This window comes from Etheostoma cragini, chromosome 13, assembly GCF_013103735.1.
Source record: "Etheostoma cragini isolate CJK2018 chromosome 13, CSU_Ecrag_1.0, whole genome shotgun sequence".
NCBI lineage: Eukaryota > Metazoa > Chordata > Actinopteri > Perciformes > Percidae > Etheostoma > Etheostoma cragini.
This window is the reverse complement of record NC_048419.1, coordinates 6,812,937-6,822,950: the sequence shown is the minus strand read 5'-3', so window position 1 is coordinate 6,822,950 and position 10,014 is coordinate 6,812,937. Positions and strand designations below refer to the sequence as shown.

General features: G+C 39.5%; 1 protein-coding gene and 1 long non-coding RNA gene across 4 annotated transcripts in view; one reads left to right on the top strand and one right to left on the bottom strand.

The window, feature by feature from the left end:
- The first annotated feature begins 1,191 nt into the window (after positions 1-1,191).
- LOC117955466 overlaps positions 1,192-10,014 on the top strand; it is a 26,561-nt gene continuing 17,738 nt past the window's right edge. The window contains exons 1-4 of the long non-coding RNA XR_004659048.1: positions 1,192-1,276; positions 3,564-3,565; positions 7,687-7,697; positions 8,933-8,937. This is a non-coding gene — a long non-coding RNA (uncharacterized LOC117955466). The remainder of the gene's footprint in view (positions 1,277-3,563; positions 3,566-7,686; positions 7,698-8,932; positions 8,938-10,014) is intronic.
- The window catches only part of amot (angiomotin), a 93,852-nt gene continuing 87,699 nt past the window's right edge, over positions 3,862-10,014 (bottom strand). For all 3 annotated transcript variants that reach the window (XM_034889980.1, XM_034889983.1, XM_034889981.1), the window contains 3 exons: positions 7,022-7,260; positions 6,561-6,815; positions 3,862-6,010 (listed from right to left, as the gene is read on the bottom strand). In XM_034889980.1, the coding sequence (XP_034745871.1) occupies positions 5,877-6,010; positions 6,561-6,815; positions 7,022-7,260 (628 nt within the window). In that variant the 3' untranslated portion in view covers positions 3,862-5,876. The remainder of the gene's footprint in view (positions 6,011-6,560; positions 6,816-7,021; positions 7,261-10,014) is intronic.

Here is a 10,014-nt window from a genome sequence, read left to right as displayed (position 1 = left end):
CAGGGCAGGCTTTGTCAGAAGAATGACTCTGACTAGCCTCTGTAAATTGTTGCTGGGGCAATGTGGTGTATGTTCGGCTTGTGGACCTTGTGCCGCAGGTGGCGTTGACTACATCAGCTTCGCCCTAACCCAATAGCGTAGCCTTTACAGGGCGAAGCCTATACGAAATAGAACGTTAGTTACTGTGGTAACTCCAGATTCTATTAGTATAGGCGTAGCCCTTTTAAGGTCCGGGCCACCTGCTCCTAGAACATAAGTTGAAGAAAAAGCTGATGTTTTGGGAGTGGAACAACGGGGCCGCTCTGTATTTATGCAGTAAATGCGGACGTAGTTGAGGCCCGAGCTGGACGCTAGGGCGGGAAAGAAAATCTTCACGACTGCGCATGCGCAAAGGGATAAACCCAATAGCCCTTAGAGGGCTACGCCTATACTAATAGAATCTGGAGTTACCACAGTAAGTAACGATATATATATATATATATATATATATATATATATATATATATATATATATATATATATATATATATGTATATATATATATATATATATATATAATTTGCCTGCTCCCAGCATTAGCAAACCACTGTGATGGTTAAATTCTTACTTGTGATGATATGCTAAATGTCTCTTTTACATTGCAAGTTTGTTCAGGACACCTATGAAAAAAACCCGCTAGCAAATGATTTTGGATTAACATCGCTTACTATACCTTTACCTCAGCACCACGTAGCTGATCAGACATATTTTATTCTACATTCACATATACATACTGTATATACTGAACAAAATTATAAATGCAACACTTTTACTTTTGCCCCCATTTTTATGAGGTGAACTCAAAGGTCTAATAAATGTTCTATGTACACAAAAGGCTTATTATTATTTAACTCCCGAAACAACCTTTACATCTCAGCATTTATTTATTTATGAAAATACATTTGGTTATTTGGGAGTTTGTCGGAAAAGGTATACAGAAAGAAAAATAAATGACTTCATACAAGAAACTATATGAGATGAATTTTGAAAAAACAAATGATTAATAAGAAAATTGCTTTTACGTGAATTGTGCTTGTACAGCAATGACAAAATTAAGCAGCATGTGTATGAACAGAATGGAAACACATTCATTAAACATTGACCTTTATACAGTTGTTAAAATTGCTTCAGTAAACTGCTTCAATTTAATTGTTTCAGCAAATTGGAGTAACAGTTTGAATTCAGCTTTTCTTTGCCAGGCATTTATCACATTATGGGAAAACATCCAGGAAGTGCAGTGAATGACAATTGTGAATGAAAAGTGCCAGTACAGAAACACTTTGACAATTGCCTGATAAAGACAAATTAGACAGAACTACACACACACATGACACTAGTCATCTAGGTTGTGGCAGGTGTAGAAGCACTTGTAACACAATTTGTATTATTTAAAGCAGTAACTGCAAAAAAGTGGCGTAAATGCCTTCAAAGTTTTATTTCCTTACACAAAAAGCAATGACTCCAGTTTGCGTGTGCATAGTGGACTGTAAACTGCTTTGGTGCAGAACTGAAGCCGGTGGTGAGGCTTCAGCTGGGAAAAATGAAATCGCATATCTGTCAGTTAGAAAATGTTTCTGTTCAAACTTTTTAGATTAGGTTTAAAAAACAACTAAACAATAAAAAACAGAGGCAGAGACATCATCAGCAACAGTGCATATTGCCAATAGTCATAAAGCAGTTCATTTAAGTGCCAGTACAAAAACAATTCTTAACTAAAAGAAATTCAAGTGCCTTGTAGAAACATACTTTAGCAGAGCTGAAAACTATGTCCTCTCTCAAATTAGAGGACTGAGGGGCTGTTCAGAGCCACAGATATTTTCCAGCTCATTAAGTGATCTTTCTCAGAGCTCTACGTTCCTTAGTTCCTCTGATGAAACAGTCCTTTAGTGACATACTATTGATGACCCTCTGCAATAAAATCAATTAGCTGACCATTCTTAGCTTCTTTGGTCCAACTGGCTAGATATTGAAATCCAAACTTTAGACACAATCGTGTTTTGATTGACAAAGAACACAGAGCTTAATTGATTCCAACTGCACATCTTAAGGAATTTGGCATTTCATCTTCCTCAACCAACTAAGAAAAGATTTTTGTATCTTGAAATGTTCTGTTGTGATGAATAAAGACTTCTCCTCAAAATAGCAGTCCCAAGAGAACACTATGAATTGCGTTTCAAGGCTGGGAATGCCAACAACAGATATGTAAATTTCTTTTTGCAGCTACTTTTAGTATTTTTACTTGGTTCATAAGGTCCACTGTCTACAGTACCAGCATAAAGATTACTTTACAATGTTCTGATGATGGCAAAAACAAGATATATTGATTTAGTCTAGCCTTGTGCTTTTTACATTTAGGGATCCACCAACCATATGGGATTGGACACGAAAGCAAGTTGACTAAAAATGTGTCAGTTTCAGTCAATATACTGAGTGATGCATATCTGTGCTAGGAAGCAAAGCAACTTGATTTTCAAATTATTTCACACACAAGGATTTAAGATTTATGTAGTGGAGAAAAAAAAACATTCCGTTTGGCTTATTTTAAGTAGTGGTCTAAGTCCTTATGTTGTGTATGCACTGATATGCTGTTGCAGCATATCAGTGCATTCCTTAGTTCCTCTGATGAAACAGTCCTTTAGTGACATACTATTGATGACACTCTGCAATAAAATCAATTAGCTGACCATTCTTAGCTTCTTTGGTCCAACATTAGTGGTCCGTGAACATCTTTTCTAACTATATTAACCTGGCTGGAAATGTGATATTTAACAACAAAAGTAAAACAAAAGGATTGGAATTGTGGCTGGATTCAAAACCAACAACACCTGTCACCACCATATCACTTCTTAAAACTCACTTCCTAAAACAATATCTAAAAAAATAAAGCATGACTGGAAATCTTGAAATAATTGGACAGTGTCAAAATACTGTCACTTATTTTCAACCAAATTCTTGAAACTAGAGGAATGACTTCACCCCTCTTGAAGGTTATTTCACCTGATTTTAAGTGAACATGTGATGCCTTTTTAAGATGGAGCTCAAAGATTTTGTTACAGGGATGAGTACTAATCCAATGTATTAACTTTGGTCAAAAGCATGAGATGTTGATATGAGAGGCTACGTCTGAAATGGGTGAAATTCACAGTCATTTAATTTGCATAGTGTTAAAGTGCTCATATTATGCTAAATTTTCAAGTTCATAATTGTATTTAGAGGTTGAACCAGAATAGGTTGACATGGTTTAATAAAAATAAAAAAACATCATATTTGTGTTGTACTGCACATTGCTGCAGCTCCTCTTTTCACCCTGTGTGTTGAGCTCTCTATTTTAACTACAGAGTGAGGCATCACACTTCTGTTCCATCGTTGTTGGGAGTCCCACAAGAGCAGTAACTAGGTTAGGACTACTAGCCAGTCAGAAGCAGAGTATGAGGGCTTGCCACGCTAGCAGCTAGGCTAGCATTATAACGTGTTACAAAGTGACACAAGTGTGTCACGTAAGCAAAGGCTGGACTACAATAGAGCTGTTTGGAGCAGTTTGTGAACAGTCTTTTCTGTTGGAGATGTAAGTCCTTTTGAGGTGGACTTTTCACTTTGTTAACCTATAACATGCATACAAAAAGATATATAATACAATAAAGGAAAGGAAAAAAGCCAAAAAGCATAATATGAGCACTGCAAATAACGTAAGTAATGCAAAAGTTTCCTAGCCTGACAACTTAGCAAAATTATACTAAATGGAAGAGAATTAGTCAATTGTTGCATACAATTCATGTTCACATCCAAACCAACAACTTTAAAGCAAACCGTAAGTCAGTTAAATGGTGCCTACAAATACTTTCCATTGTTTGATTTGAGTAACAAGTCTGATGGATGGTACGGTAATACAAATTCCTGCAATTTTAAATATTCACAATACAGTGTGCACATGTCAATTACATGACATGATGTCCATCAAAGTAAAATATAAATCCCCTCAATATTGTTGAGGGGATTTAGCAGGGGAGGTGAAATGCGGAATGACTTTAAGAGCCTCTTGTGTGAGATATACTCCAACCAGTGGGGTCATGGAGGCAGCCAACCATACTGTCAGACTCTCATTCCCCGCTTGTGGCTGAGGCCCAACCCAGTCATGTAGTGGGCACCATGTTTCTAAATACACAAAAGAATGTTCGTCAGTCAGCCCTTAGCCTGATTGGATCTAGTGCAACCTGCATGATGTTTTGGAAATCACTTGTGAGGAGGACTGTGCATGCTTACTACCCTAAGCAACACTTTGACTTTAGGTGGCCAAAGCTTCAAGAAGTAAATTTGATAGAATTATCCTATTTTGAAAATGTTTAAAAAGAAGATTTTTTTCAGAAGAGCACACAACCTCAGTTTTTTGTAGTTCTTCCAAGGGTACGTCAAATGCATTTATGTCCGGAAAATGTACATTTGTTGCTATTAAAAGCAGATGTCACCTTTATATTTACTGCCAGTCACATTACAGTAAATATAAGTATACATATATATAACAAACTCTGCTCACTCCATCTTCCAGCACAGGCATAAAAGAAGAAGGACACATTTTAGGGCAACATAAGATTTGATAACAAAAAAGGTAAGCTCTTCAAATTTAGCAGTTTTACTCAGGGAGCTTTGTGTGCCTGAAGTCAACATGCCAGAAAGGTTTGCAAACACTAAAAGCCCCCAATCCTGGTACTAATAGCTACTAAGAAGCTAGGTACTTTGTACACAACATGGAGCAAAACAAGTCTATTAAAAAGGCAGTTTTTAATAGACTTGTTTTTTTTATAAATCAATACACATGAATACAATACCTAATGTCAGACATTAGTAAGTAATATAGCAAAGAAACACTCTTAAAAACTAAGTAGTGCAATAAATGCAATAAAAATGTAGCCAATAAATTGGGTCCAACCAGCCTATACCAACACAATTGGAGTTTACAGATTTTGATCACATGTTTAAATAACACATCTGCTTCCTCTTACGGCTAAACCCTTGTAGACAGACCTGGTTTTTTCATCATTTATAATTTGTTTGAAAGTAGGAAAGGAATAAAATGGCAAATGCTGAGCTTTGCAAACATAACCAAATGTGCTGTTATGCCATTGGTGCTGCAATAACTAATGTGCCCCCCCCGTTCAAAAAGTAGTGCATTTAAACAAAGCTGTCATACAACATTGATAAAAGAAAAATCCTTCACCTCAACTTAAAAGTTGAAAATAAAACTATATGTGTGTGATATGTATGCTCCACGTATTACACTTTAACAGGAAGATTTTAGCTTTAAGGTTTGCCCACTTCTTCTATCTTAATGTTAACTGTCAACCTGTATGAGCATACAATATTAAAAAAAGATTATGTCTAACCTCATGATTAATAACTTCCATTTAACACTCACTGTGAACCAAAAAGCACGAAAAGTGTCTTACAAAGTTGCATCAAAAAATAAATATGAGACAATGAACTTTAATATGTTAAAGCTCCACTTCATATTAACAAATGCATTTAGGAAACTGCAAAAGCTTAGATGAGGCTTCTGCTTTTTGCTTCTGATTTCTGGGTTTTCCTTAGATGATGATAAAAAGTTAACACATTTCATTCATTCCTTTACTGTAAGTAATAATGGAAATTTGTAGAAACTCCAGTCAGCCTTAAAGTGAATGCACATGTAAACATAAGTGTATGAATATGTCTCTTGGTGTGACTCAGTTAAACACTGAAGGAGCTGTAGGTTGAAGATTGAGACGGGATATCGCTGTGTTTGTCTGATGGAGCTGCCCTCATATCACTTGTTTGAATGATGTTTTTCTCCAGAGGTCATGGGGTCAGATAAGGATCTCCACCATGTCGTTGTCCACGTCCTGTTGGGTTGGGTGGGCTGGAGGAAGGGCCTGTTGCTGTGGGAGGGATTGGATGGGGAGCCTCCGCTCCAGGGTGCTGCTGTGAAAAATTGGCACATCTGCACAGAAAAACATAAAAGTCTTGTAAACCTCTAAATGTAGGTTGACCTGTATCTGTAATACGTCACAGAAAAAATGTCTTTGGAGATGTTAGGTTCTAGACCGGGACCATATGACCTACAATTTATTGGACCGTTGGGTCGTTGTTATCTATAAACAAGATGCTCCTTAACTTTGACTTAAGCAGATACTAAACATGATCTGGTTCTATCACTATCTTGTGATGTAAAATGTCAAAGATAACATTTGACATTTGACAGTGGACATTTTCACAAAAGTTTTTAGTGATTAGACAATTAATTGTGTAAATAGTCAACACATTGATTGATACTGAAAATTAGTTAGTTGATGCTATTAAGCATTTGGATCAATTGGTAAACTTTCATTGGAGGTAGTCAAAGACTCTTGTGAGTCCCAAACAACACTTTGGGGAAAACTGTTTTTGCCCGACTGCTACAAGTTACTACCCTCCAACTAAGCCATGTTGGGTCTGTGATCAGAGCCTTCAGACAAATTCCAGCTCATGTCTAACAGTGATTGTAAATTGACCTGTTATACGGTCCGGAATGTAGACTGGGCTGGGGCTGGACAGGCGAGCTGGCAACGTCATGCTTTGCAGGGCTGGAGTACTGGGCTTGCTGGTGTCCTGACTCTGTCCCTTCTCAGTCTGCGTGCAGCTGTCCCTGCTGCCTGTCTTTGAGTGGCCTGCGGTCATTGGGGTAGACGGAAGCACCGGTGAGGGGGATGATGAGATTGACTCTGTCCTAAGAGATTCTGTGCGATACTCGGAACCCAGCAGAACACCTGGTGGATGAAAAGAGAGCAATCATTACCCCAAACACAGTAAAACCGTCGCTAAAAGGGATTGCTTATCCCCAGTTCTCACCCATAGTACCTAAGTGGAGCCAGATAATGTTTAGTCTTTTAGTCAAGGTATAGGATTTTTTACAGCTTTTGTTCTTCAAAGTGTCACACTTGCTAAATAATCTGTAAGGACTGTGAGTTCTTACCCAGGCTGCCCTTCCAGCTGGTGTCCTTGCGTTCTTCCGTGATGGGCGAGCTACTGAGGCCCAGGCTGTGAGAGAGTAGTCCTGAACCGCTGGAGCCAGTGTTGGAAATAGACATAAGTGACTTTGAGGGCCTCATAGCAGATGGGGCATCGGACTTGATGGGTTCCTTCCTGGACCGCTGGTGAAGCACCTTGATCATAGCGTCTTTCTCTATGATCTGGGCATGTAGATTCTTTATCCTGGATTAGGCAGATCAAGAGAGAGGACCGGAATGAAGCCTTAGAGCTACTTCGGTTAATTTGGTCAGAACGAAAATGAGAAAAAACGATTGATTATCTGACAAAAGGATTACCTTTGAAAATTAGCTAGCTGGTGGACCATTTAAAAAATGTAATTAATGTGCATTGTCCAATTTCCCTGAGGAAGTCACTGAGGTAGTGAAAAGTAAGTAAGTAAGTAACACTTACAAGGAATTTGCCTTGATTGTTGGAGCTTCCATAAACATATTACACATTAATATATACAAAATAAAATAAACAAACAAACAATGAATACAGAAACAAATATGGACGGAAAACTGTTGACATTAAGGAAAAAGAGGGTGTATGTATGGTTTAGTACAGTATGTGCAAAATCCTGCATGAATGTGCAGAGTCCGCGTATAGTCCAGGATATAGTATAAGAGTCTATGTCAGTGAGGGTCTGGGGCCTTGTAAATGACACTGACTGCAGAAGGGAGAAGTTCAGTCAGTTAGTGACTGGGTGAGAGGGATCAGTCACAATCTTTCTCGCTTTTGACTCATGTTTGTAAACTTTGGGTTTTAGGTTTTAATCATTAAAATGATATTTACTTGGTTGTTCAATTATTATTTTCTTTTTTCCATTGTTTACTTTCTATTGGATTGTACTGTATGTTTAGAAATGTTTATCATGTTTCCCATAGTTTTCTGCTTTCTCGCCCAGGTAGTCTTGTGCACTCTCGCCACTCTCCTCTCTCCTCCTATGACTTCCTGCAGGTGTTTCTGGCTCTGGAGCTGTGGAGTCTTGATCTGTGGTTGCGAGTCACCTGCTGCCTCCATGTTCCTGCTCTACACCCTATGCTACAATTCCACATGTCTCTCTCTCGCTCTCTCTGTCTGTTTCTTTCTCTGACCCCCAAGGCAAATAACCGCCCACCCTGAGCCAGGGTTCTGCTCGAGGTTTCTGCCAAGGTTTTTTCTTTGCCTCTGTCTCCTAGTGCTTGCTCTTGGTGGGAATTGTTGGGTTTCTGTAAATAACATCAGAGTACGGTCTAAACCTGATTTTTTCTGAGTTTTTTTTTTTATAGGTGCTGTGAGATAACTGTTGTTGTGATTTGGTTCTATATAAATAAAATTGTATTTTCCTGATTTTAAAGGCTGCATTACAGTAAAGTGATTCGCTGAACACACCAAACTTTTGTAACTGTTCTATTATTTGCCTTTACCCACTTAATCGTTATATGGCACCGCACTTCCATGGTGAATTTTACTTGGGCAGGACAATGAACCCCGGAATAATTTCCAAGTGTGTGTGAATGTTTATCTGATGAGCATGTAGCACCTAGTAAAGCAGCCTCGGACAGAGTTTGTGAATTTGTGTGAATGTGAATCCTGCACAATGTAAAAGTGCTTTGAGTGGTCGTCAAGACTAGAAAAGTGGCATTTAAATACAGTCCATTTACACTACATTGCATCACTGGGATACTGTTACAACAGTAATGTTTTGCCAAATAAATGTTTTAAATATTTAATATTTTTTTAATTACAAGCCTCCGGCTGAGGGCCGCTACGTTGTAGTTAACCCGGTGGACGAGGGGGTCGCCACCCTACGCCTGCGGGTTGTGGGGGGGTGGGGGGGGACTCTGACTGTTGTTTGTGCATATGCACTAAGCAAAAGTTTGGAGTATTCTGCCTTCTTGGAGACCTTGAATGGAGTCCTGTATGGGGCTCCACTGTGGGACTCCTTAGTTCTGTTGGGGAACTTCAACGCACACGTGGGCAATGATGGAGATACTTGGAGAGGCGTAATTGGGAGGAACAGCCTCCCTGATTTAAACCAGAGTGGTTGTTTGTTGTTGGACTTCTGTGCTAGTCATGGATTGTCTATAACAAACACCATGTTCAAACATAGGGATGCTCATGAGTGTACATGGTACCAGAGCACCCTAGGCTGAAGCTCAATGATCGATTTTTTTAATCATTCCATCTGATCTGATCTATATATTCGACACTTGGGTGAAAAGAGGGGCGGAGCTGTCAATCAATCACCATCTGGTGGTGAGTTGGGTTAGGGGGTGGGGGAAGACTCTGGACGGACTGTTAAGCCCAAACGGGAAGTGCGGGTTAATTAGGAACGTTTGGAGGAGACCGCTGTCCGACAGACTTTCAACATCCCTGTGGAGAGTGGGGGAATTGAACCTGAGTGGACAATATCCTTTGACAATGTGACAAAGTTTCCATTGCTGAAACTACGGTGGGGAGCTGTGGTCTTAGGTGCCTCAAGGGGCGGTAACCCACAAACACCGAGGTGGACACCAGTGCTCAGGAAAGCTGTCCGACTGAAGGAGTCTTTCCGGGAAATGTTATCCCAGAGGACTCCAAATGGCACTTGCAAGGTACCGAAGGGGCCGAAAGGCTGCAGTCTCTGCCGTAAAAGAGGCAAAGCAGTGGGTGTGGGAGAAATTTGGAGAAGACATGGAGAAGGACTTTCGGTCAGCTCCAAGGTCCTTCTGAAAACCTCAAAAGGAGGAAGCAAGGAACCATCCAAGCTGTGTACAGTAAGAATGGGATGCTGGTGACCTCAACTGAGGAGGTAACAGGGCGGTGGAAGGAGCACTTTGAGGAACTCCTAAATCCAGCTAACCCTCTATGGTAGAGGCAGAGGTGGAGGTAGTTAAACAACTCCACAGTGGCAAAAGCCCGAGGGAATTCTGAAAACAAATCTCATCAATGGGAAAAAAAGAATATATATAT